The sequence below is a fragment of the Zonotrichia albicollis genome, chromosome 5, assembly GCF_047830755.1.
Source record: "Zonotrichia albicollis isolate bZonAlb1 chromosome 5, bZonAlb1.hap1, whole genome shotgun sequence".
NCBI lineage: Eukaryota > Metazoa > Chordata > Aves > Passeriformes > Passerellidae > Zonotrichia > Zonotrichia albicollis.
Genome location: NC_133823.1, coordinates 71,006,336 through 71,026,475, shown reverse-complemented (window position 1 = coordinate 71,026,475; position 20,140 = coordinate 71,006,336). Strand labels below are relative to the sequence as shown.

Sequence of the window (20,140 nt, the reverse complement as noted above, 5' to 3'; positions counted from 1 at the left end):
CTGGATAGTCCCTAAAACAACTCATATGCAAATAAAAAAGAGTGGTAATTGCTAGGAACTCAGTGAGCATTATCAAGTAACATCTACTGAGGTTGATGTAATGTTTTTAAAGAGATGGGGCCTTGAATAAGCCAGTCTCTCAATGGAAACTGCTGAAATAAGTGTGAAATGATTTCTTTTTGTCTAAGGCTTATGCCACCTTTTGAACTGCGAAAGTTTCAGGATGGCAACAATGCCACAAATAATTACTGTTCTAGACTCCATTTTCCATTAAATACCTAGATTCAGTTTGAATCAGTGCTTCACTCTTAAAAACAAATCATTTTGTGTCTTAAAAGTAATTCATCTGCCACCTTGACATTTGCAGGTGCTATTCAAAATCCACCTTAAACTTTTGAACTCCAGGACAATGAGCCAGAAGCTCAGGTGCAATTCATTGAGGTAAATTCATTCTGACTCCAACATGTAGAAGGAAATTCAGTCCAAGAATGCAGCTGTAGATATCTAGGAATGTCCCAAATGGCCATGATAGATCTGTGAATTATCACTATAAAGTAGTTTGGGTGAAAAGGGAAATGTTGAACCCAGTAAAGGGAGCACCTGTGGTGTAACCAGGTCCATGATGGAGCCAACCTGTGACACCTCCTTAGAAGAAAAACTTGGTGTTGATCACCAGTGTTAAAACATCCAAGTGGCGACCCAGTCATGGTAAAGGAATTGTGGGGTCTTGTTCTTCCCTTGTTGGCATAGATTACAGAGGCAGGCTCTGGCCTGCCCATCAGGCTGGGCTGAAAGCACTTGGTAAGTGAATGCTTGCCTAGACAGAGCTAGGAAAGGCTGGTTTGTTTTTCCCTTGACACGTAGCTATTTTCTCCTGTCTGTCCTTTCCTGGGTTTTGGTCAATATGGGCATGGAACAAATGTGACAGGGAATGGATGTCAGAAGAAGTTTCCTCTCCTTTATTTTCTGCATGGTCTTGCTGCTTCAGCTTCCTAGGAGAAGTTTCAGGTGGCTAAACAGAAAGCACAGGGGCAGCAGCTTTGCTAAGGAGGCACAAGGAGGAGGACAAGAAGCCTCCAAGGAAGCGTGGCACTGGCCTAAAAGGATTGCATTGGGGTTGTGGGATTGGCTGGGGCTCTGATGCCAGTTCTGAGCCAAGTGGCCTATAAGCCTTTGGAGATTTGGGGAGAGATTGTACTGCCCAGGGCTGACTGAGGCTGTTTGATTGCTTTCCTAAGGCAACCTTTCCCAGTGCCAGCAGAGCTCTCTGGTTGCCACCTCAGCGTGGAAGTGCGCACTTAGGGATGTCAGGTCTCTTCTTGTCCCCTTTACAGGAGCAGCTTCTCAAAAGAGCTTTTGTCTGGAGCAACTGCCCAGACAGCTGGGCAAACCCATGCTGGTCTGTTCCTGTGTTTCCTTTCCCAAGAGCAATACCCAACCCTAGGCTGGAGAGCCTGGCATTGGCTGCCTGACCCAGGATGCTTGTGGTCTTCTCAGAATAACACCACCCTCAACATGAGCTTGGCAAGTGCCACAGGGAACACAGGGCAGGAAACAAGATGGATCTGTGAGCAATGTCTTGGGTTGCTCTCCCAGCAGGATGCTTGCAGAGCTGTCATCTGAAGCAGCGTTGGCAGTATTCAGCCATTACTGGAAAATTCAGAGTTTGAAGCTGCCCTGACTGAATCCACCCAGCTTTGCAATCATGGAATAAGGCTGGGACAGAGATGGGTGGGAGGTGAGACCTTCATTGGAGCCACGAGGACTGTGCTGGCCACAACAGCACGGCAAGAGCCAAAACTTCATAATCCCCTGTGCTTGAAGGCAAACAGCCTTGGCTGAGCAAGACCAGGAAGGGCAAGGTGTGACGTGCTCCTCGCCAAAAAGCGAGGAGACAGGATGAGGTGGGACAGCAGAGGCCGTTTGCTGGTGGCCCTGGCATGTCCCCATGGGTTCCACACCTTGCAGTGTTGGGCTTGGCAGAGCAGCAGGGCTGTGGGCAGGCAGGGCTGGCTCCCTGGGATGCTGTCGGTGCAGCCGCCGCCCGCGCCACAGGCTCCCCTTTGTTTTTGGTGCCCGTGCATCCAGAGGCTGTAGCTGCGTTTCCTACACCCACTGGGAGGGTGTGGGATTTTCCTGGCTGCAAAATGCAGCAGCAAGAAGCTCTGCAGGCTGGGCCAGTGACTCAGCTGCCAGCAATGGGCAGAGGACATTTCAGATGGGCTCTCCCTTCTCCATGTGTGCAGCAGCCCAAGCCACGGTGCCCTTGCAAACCTTAATCCTTTTGTTTTCCACCCCACTCCTGATTTTGCCACACAAGAGAAGAAATTGATCTCACCAGAAGGAGACACCCCAACTGGTTTGGAGAAACAAACAGATGATTTTTATTTTCAAAATATTTCATTCCTTTCATCATAGTCATTTCTGCAGAAACACAGTCAGAAGTTGCTGTGTAGGAGTATGGATTTCTGGTAACGAGGCCACCTACACAAATCCACTGCAGGAAATAGGAAGCCCATACCTAAAGCCTCCATTGTCTAAGGCCCAGTTTTGCAGAAGTGCTTAAGCATGGCTTAGTCCTGCTGCAGGCAATGGGAATAGATGATGCTGAGCCCTTGGCAGGAGGGGGTCAGGGTTGCACCATCCTAGACCTTGACTCGGTGAGTCACGGCATTGCAGGCGTTTGAGAGTCGGGAGAATTCTGAATCTCGGCGCAAAAATCCCCACACAATAAATAGTATCCTGTTAATTCATCTATTGCATCTTGGGTTGATAGTAGGAAGAATAAAAGTACCTGTTTCTTCCCTTCCACCTTCAAAAAGGTCTTTCATTTCCTGGAAAACCTCCTTTACTTGTGATACATAAGATTTTCAACATTTTCTCTTGGATTTGTAATATTGCTATTTTTAATTTCATTGGCAATAATAGAGTTTTCTGCAGAATGAGCTGAAGCATTTAGCCCAGCCAGACAGTGACCCAGTTTATCAGGGTTCAACAAAACATATTTATATATATTTCACAGCACAAGCAGAAATATTATTCAAACCTCTTGGCCATTTTGATGAGTACTTTATTGGTTCCTAATGTTAAGGAGGAGGATGAGAAAGAGCCATGTTAAGGGATATATTTACTGAACATTAGTCCCAACTGTGGTAATAATCTGCTTAGAGAAATTAATTAGTAGTAGTTTTAGCACCTGTTTGCCTGCTATCTGCTCTAGGTGGACCGTACCTTCACTAACATGGATTTTTTTCATCTAGGCAAAAATCTCTTTTTACTTCTGCAAAAGGTACCTGTAATTCCACAACTAACATCAATAACTTCATTAATAATTTAGTTAATCTGATAGGGGAGAAAACCAAAACAAACCCTAAAAACTTTGTTAAAATTATGTCCTTTCCAAAATGGAGCAATTCTGCAGCAATTCTGTTCAATCTTATGAGTATATTATGGACTGATTTAAACAAAACATTCAAAAGATTTGTGGAAACCACACTTCTGTTGATTTCTTGGTCAATCATGTCCTAAGCTCTTTAAAGAGGAAACATGGGGAGCACAGACTTAAAACTTACACTGAGATGATCTAATACCATGTTTGTAGAAGCTGCTTAAATGTTGCTTTTTCAAACTGAAATACCTTTAATCTACAATGTTGGTGGCCACTTTTTCCTTGATGTTTATAGCTTTTATAGTACTTCTTATTTGAATGTCTGAAAAAATTTAGAGGAAAATATGTTTATCTGTTTTCTCTATATTGAAATGGAGAAGGAACCATACTAGGAAGCAATTTCAGACAATAGCATGGATGTGTGAATTATGTTGGTTTTGCTCCATTGCACTAAGCTATGTTTTTGGGTCCAAAATAATGTTGGAGATGGGCTAGGTTAGGTGTTCCATTTGCTTCCTATGGAAACCTGATTTATGGCTTTATTTAATGTGGGGGGGAGGTTCATTTCATAGTGAAACTTATGTCACTGCTAGAACCAGTCAGAAGCTTTCAGAGGAAATAAAGTGGCCTTGAGAGCAAGGGAATTTTACACCTTTGCAGGCCAGGCTTTACAGTTTTGTTTTGTTAATATTCTTTGTGTTTAATCTAATTCAGACAAGCAAAAAAAAAAAAATCCTTGAGCAATTTCAAGTTCAGCAATTAGTGGCAGCCTGGACTGCAAAGAGTTCAAGAGCTGTAGGTTTAGGTCCCCACGAGGCCATTGGAGTTCTGCCACATCCCTAAAGGTCAACACACTCACCTTGGGGACAAGAGTCTAGTTGTCAAATCCTCGTTCCTGTTGAAGCAAGGCCGTGATTCCAGCTTTCCCACATCCCAAGGGAGGGCCACAAGCATCCTGCAGCAAGCCTGGCTCTGGCTCTCAGCTGGAAGTGGCTCCATTTGATAGCAGTATTCCCAAAGGGCCAAAAGAACTCTACAGAGTGGTCAGAGCACTCGGGGGGACTGTGTGAAAGGCAAGTCGAGTTCTCTGCTCTCCTGAGAGAGTGCCTGCAATTATTGATACAGAGTGGGAGTTTCAGAAAGTGTGGTTTGGGGGTTTAGCTTTGAACAACTGACTAATAATTACATCGTTTTGCACATGGCTTGTGAGAGAAGCCTTGCGTTCTTCCTTTCACAGAAAATAATTCTGTATCCAACCACGTATTTCAAGGCCAGTCTGGATGATGTTTGTGTGCCTGCTTTCCCTCCTCGCTGAAAGCCGCAGCGGAGGCAAAGCAGCATCAAAGCCTCACGCACCTCACCCGTCAGGAACTGGATGCCCTCTAGCGAGGCTGCCACGCTCTCAGATCCACCGGGCCTCGCTCTATTGGGAGGTGCCACACAAAGGGAGCTGGCTTTGCAGCGTTATCCCCCGAGGCTGCCTTTCCTCAAGTGGCCAAGGCTCGTCTCAGCCTCTAGACGGAGCACTTTGCTGCCCTGTGCCCTGCTCAAAATCCACTTATGCCACCCAGGGGCATTTAAAAGCAGCTGGAGTGTGGCAATGTTTGGTTTCCAAGGAGTTAACATTGAACATTTCAAATGCTTCGTGTGACTTCACCAGGCAGTTTGCAGGATGTGAGAGTCTTCAAAACTGTAAAGGACCAATTTAAATATCTTAATATTAAATGCCTCATCAGTTTATGGAACTATTTGGGCTCTGTTAGTAAGACTCCTGGCATATGAATGTACACAAATGTTTCCTGTGTTGCTTCCCCCCATCCTCTTTTAAATGCCAAGATTAGGTGTACCTGAAAAGGAACCTTTTTTCTTCTGCAGTGTTAGAAGCTGATCCTGTGCTCATTGCTCAGAAAACAAACTCACACCTAATGAAGTGAGAGCAAGCACTCCTTGGCAGTTCCTTGGGTCTTTTTTCCCTAAAGCCAGCTGAAGATTTGCCATAGTGTGGGACTGGCAGGACTGTGGGGCTGTACTGTGGGCCTGAGAGATGATGCAGAAGTTAGAAGCTGCATGTGGGAGATTAAAATTGCCATGCAATTGTCATATTTTGGAATATAACTTGGAAGCAATTTTTTTCCTCTTGAACTATTTTGTATTTTATTAAAAGCCTGGTACTTTTCCAGTTCAAAACATATCTCATCAGAAGACATTTGCAATATTATCTCCCAAACAGCTGTTTGCCTTTACCAGTGCTTTGAAATTTAAGTGTTTGCCAGACACAAACTGCAGTTCCACTTTCCTTTCTGTGCAGTGTCTGCCTAGAATGAACACTCAGAGTGAAAACCAGGCTTTGCTGATGGTGCAGAGGGAGGATCTCAGATCTCAGCTGGGTGCACACAATGAGTGTCTGGATTGCAGCCACCTGAGGGGAATCTGCAGGTGCCAGGTAAGGACCCACTCTCGTGTCAGCATAAGGAGAAAAGGGATGCAAAGGATGGGTTTACAGCCACCTGCCAGGCTGAAGATGGGATGATTTCCCTCACTATCCTGCAAAATAGAGCACCATGAGATGCTTGTTAACACTTGCAAGTTCTGTGCTCATTCAGACACTGCTTGACATTCCAGACTTCAGAGATTAATGGGCAAGCCAGAAATAACATTTCACCATTGTAGCACACATGGCAGGGATGATTGTGTGGCTTTTTCCTACCTTCAGGGCAGATAATGGGATTAGAACAGGAAGAGAGAAGTGACATGCATCATAGGTAAACCACAGTCATCAATCTCTTCCTGTGGCAGCATAAAAAAAGTACAGTCACTCTTAATAGGCTCTGGGATTCCCCACAATCAACTAGAAATTCAAATTTCCCTTTCTGAATATATGTGGTTAGTGCTAGAAACTTTTAGTCAGCAGAGTGGAAGAGGAATTACGTGACAGACTACTGCACCTAAGAATTCCTCTCTTAGAAAGAAGAGATAAATGAAAGTGAAAATGGGCTTGTTGAATCATTTAAGACTTTAAAATAATTAAGGAAAAAAGAGAATAAACACCAAAACTTCTTAACTTGCAAAACAGTTTTATTTCACACTTATACAAAGGTAAGACATTTTAAAACACTTGCAGTACTACAGATTACATCTACAGCCACCATGTTAACAGGGGACTTCTCAGGCCTCTGAAGTTTTACAGGATTTGAAAGTTTTGAAGCTGATTGTCTATACAGGATAAACCCTCCTGCAGAGCAACATAATCACATAGCAGGCTGGGTGTCACTGCTCTAGAATTCAGAAGGAAATGTGACTCTCCAATTAGTCCTGGATTGACAGTATATGAAAGAAATACTGAAGAAAATGAAGGTACTACTGAAAAAAAACACCCCAAAACCTGTGATGTGCAAAATCTGGATTTGGACTGCATGGATTTAAAATATTCAGTGCTCCACAGATGTCCATGGTGAGCTACTTTTTCACTTCAGATGCAAATCCTCTCTGCAGTGCAACTGTCAGCAAGACAAAATTTACCCTCCTGCACCATGGAACTGAACTTTTTAGGTTCCTGAAATCCTGGAATAACAGAAGCTCTGGGGATGTCTGGGGAGTAAGAACAATGGCACAAGGCGTTGCCTGGTTATAAACAATAAACTTTGGTCACCCAAGCAGGTTACATTCAAGTTTCATTCTGGTTTCAGGTGATCAGCTAAACACAAGAACATCTACGGATAGCACAGAGCTCCAAAGGAAGAGCCAAATCTACATTTGCTTTCCATTAAATCCAAAAACAACTTGCCATAGGAAAACAGTGTTTCATACAGAAATACAGACAAATATACAATTAATTTTAGAGTCTTTCATGGAAATAAACAACAGGAGACAAATACCAAAAGATAACCTAAAAAACCTTCAAAGGAATAAAAAATACTGTGCTTGTCCCTTCAATCAGTAACCTTAGAAAAGGCAAAGTAGCCTTTCCCAGCAGCAGTGGGCATCTTCACATCTGAAGTGAAGTATCTTTTAGTTAAATAGTAAAACACAGCAGTTTTTATCCAAAATGGCAATCAGGGAAGTTGTTATGGTAGAGGGGAAGGGACCCTTCCTTGACTTCTGCAGTATCTCATTTTGGCAGTATTGGGTACTGCAGCCCTCCTTCCCCAATGATCTTTGTTGAAAAAGAGAAATAAACCAAAAAATCTGCCCTTTCAGACTTTGTTCGCGTGGCAGAAAACATGCAGAAGGCACAAGCCCAGTTTTTAAACCTTTTCCAGGTTATCTTTTGGCCCAGCTGTACAGCAAGGCAACAAATATTAGTATAAGCTAGTTTTCTTCATGATTCTCAAAAATTCTTGCTCGCTTACTTCCCCATCTCCATCTCGATCAGCTTCATCAATCATTTCCTACAAAACACAGTGTACATTTCATCAGGCACTGGACTCTAAACACAACACAATCCACTCATTAAAACAACAATAAATCAGAGGCACATCAAGTGAAAACACCAATGGGTTTGACTGCTTTTCATATTTCTGATCTCTCAGCCCTTCTGAAATAGGAGTAAATTCCCACCCAATCCCTGGGAGCTACAGGAATGGTCTGTGCCTGTTAGAAAAGCTCTGGCAAATCAGAATTTACCTGAAGTTCTTCATCTGTTAAATTTTCTCCCAGCTCCTTGGCAACCCTTTTCAAGTTTTTGAATGAAATTTTTCCTGTGCCATCATCATCAAATAATCTGAAAGCTTTCAGGATTTCTTCTTTTGAATCCTTTTCACTCTAAACCAAGAGTAAAGCACATGTTAATCAGAAAACCCCTGACACTGAGATGTTCCTTTCTCTTATGCTGCCACAAGAACTTCTGCTAAGAGTTCCTACCATTTTTTGTGTCATCATAGCTAAAAAGTCTTCAAAGTTGATGGTGCCACTTCCTTCCTTGTCAATGTCTGCTATCATCTTCTTAATCTCTTCCTTCTTTGGCTCAAAGCCTAAGGCACGCATTGCAACCTGTGCCAAAACAGCAAAACCAATTCTCTTAGGAGGCCACCAGAATTTTGGTGTAAGAGCTGAGCTAAAGCCTGTTTCATTTCCTTGTCCAGAACTCTGGTCACAACCATGGAAACACCTTGGTGTCCTCTACCATCTGCTTTCATCTTGCTGAACAATAATAGTGTTGGTTTGATTTTTTATGGTGTTGTTTTTCCTATATAGTAGTGGAGATCCATTGTTTATATCAGGCAGAGGTAATTTTCAGGTTACAGAAATTGAGATTTCAGAAATTGAAGTTTACAGAAATTGAGGTTTCACATGCAGAAATTGAGCAGAGTGTATGTAAGAAATCAAGGTAAAGGAGGTAAGTAAATGTAAAGTGTTCATGCTTACAAAAAAATCCAACACATAAAATCACAGGGAGACAATTGATATTCATCTTCCCCTTGTACTACTGTGTGTGTGCAAGTGCACACACACTGCCTGAGTTGTAACTGAAACACAACTCAGATCTCTTTTTTGTTCTTTTTTAAATTAAAAACCAGGTATTTTTTGGATTACATATATGCAAATATGGTTGCAACTTTCCTGAATGCATACAAAATCTGTGTTTAGTTCTCAGGTGAAGTAAATATTTGATACTCTGATACTCATCCCAGAACAACAAAAGTCTACTTCCCAGGAACAAGCACCTTAGTCATGAAACCTGAAACTGTTTAGTTTCTCTAAAGCTCAAAGCTGTCAGATTTAAACAGCCACACAGAGAAGCCTGTCTGCTTCATGCATTACATGCAGCGTGCACCCCAAATTCAGTCATGACAGCAAGCCATTACTCTTCCTTGTACTCCAAAAACTGCTTTAAAATAGGGTTGGACAAACAGAAAATGCAGCTACAATTTTGAGATCAAAGATATTTTCATCTCAGAGGAAAAAGAAAAAAAAGTTTGAGAACCTTCAGTTCTTTTATGTCAATGCTTCCAGATCCATCAGTGTCAAACAAATCAAAAGCTTCTCTGATCTCCTGCTTTTGCTCTTCTGTAAGTTCAGGTTTCAAGCCACTTTTCTTCCTCTGGGCTGTACCTAAGCCAGGTTTTCTATAGTTGGATGCCTTCAGAAAGTGAAGGGAGAGAACAGATAAGAAACAGCACCTTCCTGGGAGAATTTCAAATACACTTAATTATAAATGAGAACAGTAATACAGTAGAGGTGAGAGACATTTCCTTGCTGCCAATGACAGACATTGATTCTCTAGGTCAATTTCCTTAGGTTGCTGTAGAAAGAAAAAAAGAGATTTTGTTTCTGGGGAATGTGGATTTGGCCTTCCTGTTTTCTGTTTTAAGCTGAAGTATTATCAATTCAAGGAATAATGCCAAAAATCCAGGTGGACAGCCTGAAAATGGAGACCCACTGAGGTGACCATGACCCTCTGCACCTCCTGCCAGTTGCCTTTCCTGCAGGTTTATGTGAAACATGAGTACAGCATCCTCACAGCTAAGGAGGGTGGCTGCTTAGGGTCTTGGCTGTAAATAAGACTCAAAATCAGCCACTCCTGGGGGAAACAAGTGTAAAGGGAGCTGTGTGGCTCCAGGCTGCCTGTCCATCGAGTAGATGTGGGATCAGGCAGCAACACCCAGTGGGAAAGTGAGATAACAGACGATCTGTCCCATAAGGAGAACATATCTGCTTGTGCTGGGCTGGTGCATCATTATCCAGGACACTTCCGAGACTTTTTCTGCCTCTGGTGTAAGCCAGTGCACGACAGTGTCCCACCCACCCATACAGCAGGGAAAAACCCCTTCCTCAAGCATAGTTTTGGTTTTAAATCAGCAGCAGACAGATTTTCGTCCTGCAGTCCAATCTGCGCAGGATTGTGGCAGGAAAGGCAGCCCCTCCCACCCCCAGCTCCAAGTGGCTGGGCTTTATAGAAGTAAATAAAACAAGCACAAGGCAAGGGATTTGTTACCTAGTTACTGCTGACCAGTGGCTTGCCTCTGCTCAATTGTTAACGTGTTTAGGGTTGGGATCTCTCTTTTAACTAAGAAGATTCCATTTTCTTCTATTTGTTAATGAAATTTCGTTTTCCAACGTGATTTGTCCCTCCCAGGCCGGACTGCAAAGCCATTTGTCTGGCTCACCCCTGACTTCCCTGTGCTGCTATTAACACACGAATCAGACTTTTACTTTTATATGCTGCACTGGGAAGAAGCCACACGAGACCTCTTCCTGGCTCCCGGAGTCTTACTGTTCCATTTACTTCACATCTGACTCGTGCAAATAAATCCCTTTCAGGTTCCACCTCCGGGCCTGGCCGGTGCCATTCCGACAACGCCGCCGGGGCCGAACGCTGAGCTGCGGTCTGTGAGCTGTGCCAAGAAGAACCAGGCACGCCGAGAGCCGGTGACGTGTTTTGCGAATCCCGGTGGTTTTCCGGGCGCGTTTTTCCCGTTGGAGTAGGGGGCCTTTCCGGGGTGCGCTGTGCGAGGTAACCGGGCAGCAGCGACGGCCTGGGCAGGGGTGGAACCTGAAGGGGGTTTGCGGCGGGAGGGGGCGGAGGGGCTCGGGGGAGGCGGCGGTGGGAAGGGAGCCCGCGGCGGGGAGGGCGCGCTCACCATCCGGCCGGGAACGCCGCTCCGGGCTGGCACCGGGCGGGACGAGACGGGAGCTCCGCACCGCCGCGCGCAGCCGGCACGCGCCGCCCAGCCGGCCAATGAGCGGGCGGAACGAGCGCGGGAAGCCGCCCCCCCTCACGGCGCCGGCCAATGAGAGCGCGGCGTGCCCGTGAGGGACAGCTGAGGGAGCGCGAGGGCGGGCCCGCCCGCGGGGAGTCTGAGGGAGCGGCGGCCGTGTCCAGGCAACTCCGTGTCCAGGGAAGCGGCGGGAGCGCGGCCCCTCCGGTGAGACACCCGCACCGGCCCGCCGGGCACCCGCCGGGCCGCAGGAAGCGGCCGGGTCGCCGCCAGTGCAGTTCCGGTGTGTCCGCTCCGGGCGGCTTCCCCCCGGCCGTGTGGAGCGGGCGGGCCGGGACGCGCTTCCTCTCCCTAGCGATAGTAGGACATAATATTCAAGCGGACTTTCGCTGTGTGGGATGGGGAGAAAAAAAAAAAAAAAAGCTTTTTGGATTGGGAATAGCTACGCAAAGGGCCCTTTAGGGAGATGGGAATAAATTCCAGTACCTGAAGGGAATTTACAGGAAAGATGGGGCAGGACTATTTACAAGGGAATATAGTGATGGGACAAGGGAGGATGGGTTCAAACTGACAGACAGTCGATTTAGATTGGATATTAGGAAGAAATCTTTATTGTGAGGGGGGTGACGGATGGGAACAGGCTGCCCAGAGAAGTTGTGGATGCCCCATCCCTGGAAGTGGTGACTGCCAGGTCAGATGTGGCTCTGGGCAACCTGGTCTGGTGGAAGATGATCCTGCCCATGGCAGGGGGTTGAAACTGGGTGATCTTAAAGGTCGCTTCCCACCCAGACCATTCTGTGATTCTGTGATGTGAATCTGAGCATAAGAGTTACAGGACTCAGGGTTCTCCATTCTTGCTGTGTATACTTTGTTATTCAAAAAGGGAGTTTTATTTTAATCTGCATCTGCCGCAGGACCATGGTGTGGAAGAGATTTGGAGTGAAAGATTTCTTTTTGATGTGCTAAGAAGGAATAGTTGGTCAAAACTTTAAAGTCTCAGCAGTTTGTAAGTTACGAAGAAGTGGCATTGCTTTTATTTTGCTTAATGAAGTATTCATGCATGTTAGTTGGACTAAACAGAATTTGGAATAAAATATGTTTTCCCAGACTTGAAGGTTAAAGTCAGCATGGCATGACTGTTGTTACCAAGAAGGATCCACACAGAGCTCTTGACTTTGACATGTAATTTGCCCATTCTGCTCTAATGAACTTTTGCCCTAAGTCAGGCAAATAACTGAAATTCCGGACATTAGGGCAGGAGGAGGTGGTAGTTCCACACAGCCTGCATGCCAGAAGTGTAAGAAATCGTGGGAATTAGCAGCTCTTTACTATCAGCCAGCCAGAAACAATTCCATGGTATTTTCACAGTGCCCCATTTCAGCAACTCTGCCCACTGATTTCTCAAAATAAGCACACAGGATGAAAGGTTTATATGGAAGAAAGCCATGTTCAGGGGTACACTGTTAAATTAATTTTTGGTGATTTGTGCTCTGGTGTGCTGTGAGGATGGGGCAGTAATTTGTCATCTGTTCACAGATGCTGCCCACTGCCCATGGCTTTCAGGGATGTGAATGCCAGGAGACACATTGGACTCCAGCAACTCTCAGCCTTGGCATCCACTGGGAGAACATTCCTGGGGCCAGTGAAATCACATAAATTCATTGTGGATGAAATCACCAAGCAGAGCACATTGATTTGTTCTGCTGTTAGGCTGCTGGAAAGTTTGGATTTGACAAGTGCTGTTGGGCAGCTTCTCAACGAGAGCATTCAGGCCCAGAAGAAGGAGTTTAGGACGGGGATGAGCACCCTGTTGTTCCTGGTTGGAGCGTGGAGCAGTGCTGTGATGGAGTGCCTCCAGCAGAACGTTCCTGTTCCAGCTATAGTGTCTGTGATGTCTGAGGGGTTGAACTCCTGCTGTGAGAGAGTCCAGTGTCTTCAGATACCAACACACGATGTGAAGAAAGAGCTGTGTTCTAGCAGAGTTAGGCCAAAGGCTTCTGAAAGCAAAACTGGCCAAGCTGGACGTGATGCTCTTACAAATCCTTGGGATTTGCTGTGTTTTCAGAGAGACATTTCTGCAACAGAAGAAGTAATCCCAATAAATTCTTGTTCCCATCAAGGAGATGATTGTAATTTTAACAAGCTCCTGGTTTCACCCTTGGCTGGCTTTGGTTCAGTGGCTTCATTTGTCAAGGCAGCGGGTGACAAAAGTTCGCCTGCGCTGTCTGGAAGTGCTGTTCCTGCTTCCAGCTGTATCACACGGAAGTTAACCCACAGCAGGCACTTCAGCACTCTAGGGAAAGGCCCTACTGCAGGTCAGCAGGGAAGTTTTCAGGGACACCTTTCAGGACCACCAGCAGATGTGTGTGGGTGTTGTGGTTTAGGACCCCTGGCAGTGGCTCTGAGCCACGGAAACCAGAGCAGCGTGAAGCTGCTACAAAGCATTGCTGCCTATCAGCAAGAGAGAGCGGAGGGAGGTGGCAATTCCCAGATTAATATAGAGGAGATTGTGACGTGCTGTGTGCTGGGCCTGCCCGAGAGCTATTCCTGTGTCTCCCCAGGCTTTGTCACCTTGGTGTCACCAGAGCAAGCCTCAGTCATCAAACACTTTGCAGACAAACCCCTCCGCGTTCTGCTGATGGATGGTGACCTCACGGAGGGGTACCGACACTTAGGGTTCAACAGACCGCCTAATGTAAGGACCATCTTGGAGCATCCCAGTCCACAGGGATGGGCAGGAGACGCGTGGCTAAGCAGAACGTTGGATATTCTGATGAGCTTTGAAGTAAACCTGGTTTTGGTCAAAGGAAACGTGTGCAAGGACTTGATGGAGAGGTGCACGGCCAGCAGGATATTGGTAGTTGGCTGCGTGGCTCGGGATGTGCTGCGTGCCTTCGGGGCAGCCACCGGGGCCCGGGCAGTGACGTACCTGAGCCAGCTGAACGCTGCCTCCGTCGGGAGCGGGGCCTGGGCGGAGCTGTGGAAGAGCCGCGATGGGCGTGCGGTGGATCTGGGCGAGCTGCTGCCGGCGCGGATCAGCGCGGGAGGCATCGCGCTGCTCACGGCCGTGCTCACCACTGCCCTGCCTTGCAAGGCGCAGCTCCTCGAGGACCAGTTCTGGACTTTGCTGTATCGGCTCCATCACGCTCTGAAGGACGGCAAGGTTTTCCCTGGGGGCGGTGCTGTGGAGCTCTTGTGCCTCAGTCACATCCAGGCGCTGGCAGAGCAGCCCGGGCGGCCGGGAAGCGACAGAGCTGTGAGAGAGCTGCCCAGTCCCTGGCTGGCAGAGTACAAACCCATTGTGCTGCAGGCGCTGGCGAGTGGCTGGAGGCGGTACCTGGCCGTGCTCCTGCGGAACACTGCGAGGGCCGGCTCGGAGCTGGAAGCGGGTGCCTCCGTGGATCGTCACCTCCGGAAAGCAGCGGCCTGTGGCTCTCCCTCAGCTTACATTCTGGAAGAGTTCAGGAGAGGTGGAGTGCTCGGGAGTGGCTCTGAACCCTTCCCTGAGCAGGTCACAGGTTTAAGGGTTTGTGATAACGTGTCAGCCAAGACGGAGGCGTGGAGGAGAGCTCTGGACCTGGTGCTGCTGGTGCTTCAGACTGATGCCGAAATTATCACAGGCCCCAGAGGGCATCAGATCCTGAACTCACCTGTGTCAAGCGAATTTATGTTTTTATAGGATTTTGAGGATTTGTAAGTCCGTGGGAGAAGGCTGGGTGCAACCTGCATGTCTTTATAAAGCAAACAGTGAGATGTGGTTGTGACTTTAGAATGTAACAGCAGAAGTCAGAATGAGAGACAGTCACAAAGTGATTTCTTATTTCTAGAAATGAGAATTAAATAACAAACAAAAAACCACTTGTGGGTTTATCTCTAACCCAGGCCATGCATTTCTAGCTAATGGTATTGCCTGTGTTGGTGTCCCCTAATGTTTTCTGAAGAAAGGTGGAGATCTCTTACATTATATTGCTGTACCTGTGTTAAATTAAAGAATATTTGTAATTATTTCTTAATTAATACCTTTTGCTTAATTTCTGTACATTGCAAACATAAGAGTTAAACTTGAAATAATGTGAGTGTTACATTTTATACTGAGAGTTTGTATTTATAGATTCTATTTTTGCATATTTATATGGTCCATACATCTCTGATTTCCTAATGTAGACCCTCTGGAATTTCCCTGGTTTTGACCAATTCAGGCTGAATCCTTCCTTTTGGTATTACAGACTGGATGCATCTCTACACAAAATTTTCCTTTACATTCCCAACTGGGTTTTTAGATCATTTCCATGGGGTCTTTCAGCTGTCCTTGCAGAGAGGAAAATGTTGCTGTTAGTTTTCAGTGCTGGCTAACAACTAAATCTCTCCTGGTGACTGAGGCACGGCATTTTTGCTGTGTTACAGCACTGACAGTTTGAAAGCTGGGCATGGAGAGCTGGCACTTCATTGCAACAGAGAGGTGTGTAACTATGGAGATATTTTTTTTCTGAACTTGGCATTCTGAGTCACACTGAAAGTGAAATGTCTCACCAGTCTGGTGAAAATAGAATGGAAAACGAATGGAAATGGTGATGCTAAAGAGAATCCTTGCATTCGAGAGCTTTCTCATGAAAATGCTCATGGCTGGCAACACAGATAATAAAATTCATCCACAAATAAGGTTTAGATACTTATTGGGGGTATCTGTACTAAAGTCATGTTACATCTTTGATCTGAAACTAAATATTCTGGTTTTCTGTCAGATCCCAGAATTTGGTGGATTTTGGCAAAATACTGTAGGGGCTTACAATTTTAATTTGAAACAGTAGTTCCTAGCAGCATAAGGCTCTCGTTAGAGTACAGTTTTGATCATCCTGCAATTTTTATTTTCGTTATTAGAAGGTTGGCAATTTATTATGTAGCTTCTGGGCCACATTCTTGATGTACCAAGCTGTGAGAAAGAGTCTGGTAGATCAAAAGAGACAAAAGGAGCTGGGGCTGTTAAGTGAGAATGAAATGGAAACACAGCACATAAATAAATACAAACAGACTCTGCTGCTCTGCAAGTGTTTGCAGCTCATGTTGGGCTTTACACTGTTTTTCTCAAGCCTCCTGTACTGAACATTGCATAACCCCTGTTCCCAGGGAAAGCTCCACTTGGACTTTATTTGAATAATAGAGTGAAGTGTGTTATGGAAAATCTGCAGACAGGAATTGTATTGAGGTGCTCCAACATCTATTTATGGGACTCTCAGACGCTGGGAGCTGACGCACCAAATGTTGAGAAAGTCCAAAATGATGTAATTTTTCCAATCAGGCTTTTGAAAAGCACATCATGATATATTTAAATGTTGTGATGCCAAACCAGGACAAGAGGTTTTCAGAAAAGCTGTCAGATGTTACATTTGGATTAATTAATGCCTGTTTTTGTACAGGCCAACGAAATGGAACCATTTATAAACTGGGTACATCCTGTATCCTGGGTTACTTAAAATTCTGTCTGATGTGCACAGAAGATTGCCATGTGAGCTCTCCTCAAGGCATCCCCTCCTGTAATTTGGGCTACAGATTCTGCTGTGGCTCCCTCGGCCCCAGGTCTCCCAGAGCTCTCTCAGCGTGGAGCGGAGATCCCGCGCCTGCCCGTGTGCCATCGGCACAGAGATGATTTCAACATCTGCCCCAGCTCCTGCCAGGCAGAGGCTCCTCCTCTGCACACAAAGGCTGTTTGTGTAGAGCATGGTGTGATGGCAGAGCTAAGCTGTCACATGTGATGTGCTTGGGAAATTGGGAAATGGCTGAGATTCAGGAGTGGGCACATCTCGCTCCCCGCTGGAACCAAGTCCCAGTCAGGTGCCTTGTTTCTCCCTGCACCCCAGTATCATCATTGCCATCTCACTCCACCTTCTGTTTGGGGCTGCTGGCATTGTATTTCATATTTCTCTTTATAAAACAAAATTTTATGCCTCTGTACCTTGAGAATATCCTGAAATGTAGGAGAGGTTTTATAATTCATAGCAACCAGACCCTTGTCCAAGCTGAGCCAGCCTGGAGGGCACAGCCCCTGCCAATTCTGTCCAGGTAAGGGACATGGACCAGTGATCAGCGGCTGTCAGGAGGCACCTGAGAGTTTGCCTGCTGCCAGGTGTGCTGAAAATGGGAGCTGGCAGTGTGGGAGACTGTGTGTGCCTACAGTGCTCCCCAGGCAGGAGAGGAGTGACTCTGGGAGGGTGAGGAGGAAACTGTTCAGACTCCTTTAGATACCCTAGGCAGGGCTGGTGGAGAGGCTGGGAGAACATTTTCCTTTTTCTTAGAGGAGGGAGTTGGAGAGGGCCATTGAATCTAGGAGAAAAGTTATGGAGTGACAAGAGATTTTCAGCTCTGCTCACAAGGATGAGGTGACTGCAGGCCTGAGTCATCCCATCAATCATACTGCCAGCAAAAAGTCCTTCTGAAGAATGGGAAGAAGTGACCTTCTTCCATGCAAAGCAGCTGGGCTTCCCATAACCAACATCTACAGGAGCTGAACCAACACCACCAGGTATCAAGTGAATGAAATGTCTTGTAACTGTTCGGGGTTTTTGGATCTTTGTGTGTGATCTCTATAACACTGCTGTGTAAATTCCCTGTTACATCAAAGTGCCAAACTCAAACGGGGCTGAGCTGCTGCCTCCAGAATGGACTTGCTGTTCTGGAACCAGCTGAATTGCCAGGACTGCTGTGAACAACAGGCACTTGTGCAGTAACAGAGGCCCATTACCAGCCTGAAGATTTGTTTTACCCACTTTTATCTCTCTCTCTCTCTGTAGATCAGCAGTCCTTCTGAGATAACTCCACACCAGCACAGTCAGAGCATAGTTTGTGACATAATTTGAAAAATCTAAAAATTACAAATTTAATTCCTCCACCAGCTTCATTGTATTAATTAACCATTTATTGCAAAGCCTTTTTTTTTTTCTAACCAAGCATGAATAGATCTGCAGTCTTAAAGGACTTTTTCTTTACAGTTAATGTTGCTCCAAGACCTAATGTCCACAGGGATGATTCCAGCCCAGGTGAGAGAAGAGGGAGAGCAGCTCAGGTGCATGCACAAACCAGGGACTGGGGCTGATACTGAATAGTGGGAGGGATAAAAGAACACACCCCTCTGTTCTGGCTTCCTACCTGTTTATCCTGCTCATAATACCCATTTCTGTACATTTCTGAAGAGCACCCACAGTCGTGCTTCTGCTGATTTCGATGCTGGTTTGCTGTGAGTACTGGGATACAGTTTCTTGCACTGTGTCCCTGAAAACTCTGTAGGGCCAAGGGCACTTTGGGGCAGAGATGCAGAATGGAAGGAAAGAGCAATTCCCCAATTTCTCCTTCCACATCAGGCCCTGGATGAGCCCTGGGGAGTGGCTGCATGTCACATTTAATGAAACCCCGAGTTCCCAGCAGCCATGTGTTCCCATGGTGAGAAGTGTTTGGGAGGAGTCTTTCTCAGAGAGTGGAAAGAAAGGCTGGGCCATGATCATGCACAGATGGTGAGAGAGCTCATCAGAAAGGAGAGAAACCAAGGGCTGTATTTGGTTTCCCTGCCTAGCAGAGATTCAAAACAAAAAACTGTTTAGTTCAAAAGGAATTCTTTCCTTGGGGACCCAGTGCTACTCCAAACAATAGGATTATTTTTTCATTATTGCAGGAGTAGCAAAGATAGCATGCAGTTTTGATTTAGAAGTAATGGGAAGATTCGCCTCAACTGTGTTTTATTCCAGCTGAAATCAGTAGAATGGGGTTTAGTACTATTCACAACTGTTGTCCACTGTGTTGTGAGACCAAATATTTAACCAGCACTGCAGATTTGGAGAGATGACTGAAAATAACACAGTTGTGAACTTACTTATTTCCAAGGTATAATCTGAGTCACTGCTTTCACTGACTACACTTCAAAACAAAACAAAAACAATCAACAAAAACTTTTAATTTGTCAGGACTGGAGAGCCAGAATCACCCCACAGGAGTTGTATAAAAGAAATTTTGTTTATATATATTGTATTTGTACAGATATTCACACATTCTGGAGCAGAACAGTTTCTCAATCAGCAACATTAATTGACAGTGTAGTCATACAACTCTAAACTGATTCACTGCCTGTTTATTTCAAAGAAAACCATCCAAATACCTCCTTTTATAGAATAGCTACCTTTTATCAGTTGGTTTTTGGGGTTTTTTTTCGAAAGAGTCTTGTAGAAAAAGGATCCCTCCAGTAAACTGAAAGGAATTGTTTGGGGTATTAACTCCTGTATCCCATCTGCTGCTCCCTGCATTTGCAGTTCTGCCTGTGAGTCACAGCTCCTAGATAAGCCTGTACCAGTTTTAGGGGGAGTGAGCACAATTCCACATGTGTAATTCCATAGCAGTGTAATGTCTGTGATCCCCTGCACTGATGAAAATTAACTGGTACAGCAATACAGATATGCTGATTAGATCAGATTAATTAACTGGCAAAGCCCTGCTAATGTGAGATTATTCCAGCTCCCTGAGTATTCCTTGCTCAAGGTGAGGGACAGTCATTGCTCAGTACCTCTCACTCTCTTCTTCATCTCTTGCTTTATGTGAGCACTGTTTAAATACCCACCCCAAGCATCCCACCCAAACTCTGGTGCTTTCTGGAGCTCTTCAGCTGGAACAGTGTTGCTGATGGAAACATTTTCCTGGGACATCCAGGAAACTTGGATGTCATTGGCAGTAAGAGAGCTTTACTGGAGCTGAAGCCCAAATCTCTCTTTGTTTATCTGAAGTTCCAGGCAGTTAACTTGAAAAATGGCCATTTATTGTGACCCTGGCTGTGCAACTATTGAGGCTTGTAATTGACATCTCAAACACAAGAGCAGTGCTGTGAAAAAGCACTGAGAGTTGCCAAATGTCAGAGCAGTAATTGCTGTACACAGAGTCACTGTGGCTAATTTGGGAACTGCTCTCACATCTCAGCTCCAGTGCTGGATACTTGGGACAGATTCCCAGCAGAGCTTAAGGAGGGCCTCCAGCTTCCCAGATTCCTCTCCCAGCCATTCATAAGGCCAGTGAAACTGTGGAAGAAGAGAGAAGTGTCAAGGCCAGGAGAAGCTGGAGGAAA

General features: G+C 45.7%; 2 protein-coding genes across 5 annotated transcripts; one reads left to right on the top strand and one right to left on the bottom strand.

Annotated features, from left to right (window-relative positions):
• Positions 1-6,442: 6,442 nt before the first annotated feature.
• LOC102068264 (centrin-2) lies at positions 6,443-11,103 on the bottom strand. Of its 2 annotated transcripts, none has more exons than XM_074542022.1 (5): positions 10,969-11,103; positions 9,312-9,467; positions 8,249-8,377; positions 8,012-8,149; positions 6,443-7,776 (listed from the first exon to the last, which is right to left on the bottom strand). In XM_074542022.1, the coding sequence occupies exons 1-5, from the start codon at positions 10,969-10,971 to the stop codon at positions 7,687-7,689; spliced, it is 516 nt and encodes a 171-aa protein (XP_074398123.1). In that variant the 5' UTR covers positions 10,972-11,103; the 3' UTR covers positions 6,443-7,686. The 2 variants fall into 2 exon arrangements, with proteins under 2 accessions (XP_074398123.1, XP_014121512.1); XM_014266037.3 differs by lacking the exon at positions 10,969-11,103 and adding an exon at positions 10,323-10,339.
• On the top strand, positions 10,343-15,141 carry BBS12 (Bardet-Biedl syndrome 12). 3 transcript variants are annotated; one of them, XM_005485619.4, is made up of 2 exons: positions 10,343-10,841; positions 12,583-15,141. In XM_005485619.4, the coding sequence occupies exon 2, from the start codon at positions 12,599-12,601 to the stop codon at positions 14,723-14,725; it is 2,127 nt and encodes a 708-aa protein (XP_005485676.2). In that variant the 5' UTR covers positions 10,343-10,841; positions 12,583-12,598; the 3' UTR covers positions 14,726-15,141. The 3 variants fall into 3 exon arrangements, with proteins under 3 accessions (XP_005485676.2, XP_074398120.1, XP_074398121.1); XM_074542019.1 differs by lacking the exon at positions 10,343-10,841 and adding an exon at positions 11,118-11,253; XM_074542020.1 differs by lacking the exon at positions 10,343-10,841 and adding an exon at positions 11,240-11,406.
• Positions 15,142-20,140: the final 4,999 nt, after the last annotated feature.

Bases quoted from the DNA above. Each gene is read 5' to 3' on its own strand.
- LOC102068264 (XM_074542022.1), bottom strand. The intron at 8,378-9,311 runs GTTCTCAAACTT...GTTTTGGCACAG, and splicing joins TTGACATAAAAGAACTGAAG to GTTGCAATGCGTGCCTTAGG. The intron at 8,150-8,248 runs GTAGGAACTCTT...CTCTTGGTTTAG, and splicing joins CTATGATGACACAAAAAATG to AGTGAAAAGGATTCAAAAGA.
- BBS12 (XM_005485619.4), top strand. From the start codon at position 12,599: ATGGCTTTCAGGGATGTGAATGCCAGGAGACACATTGGACTCCAGCAA.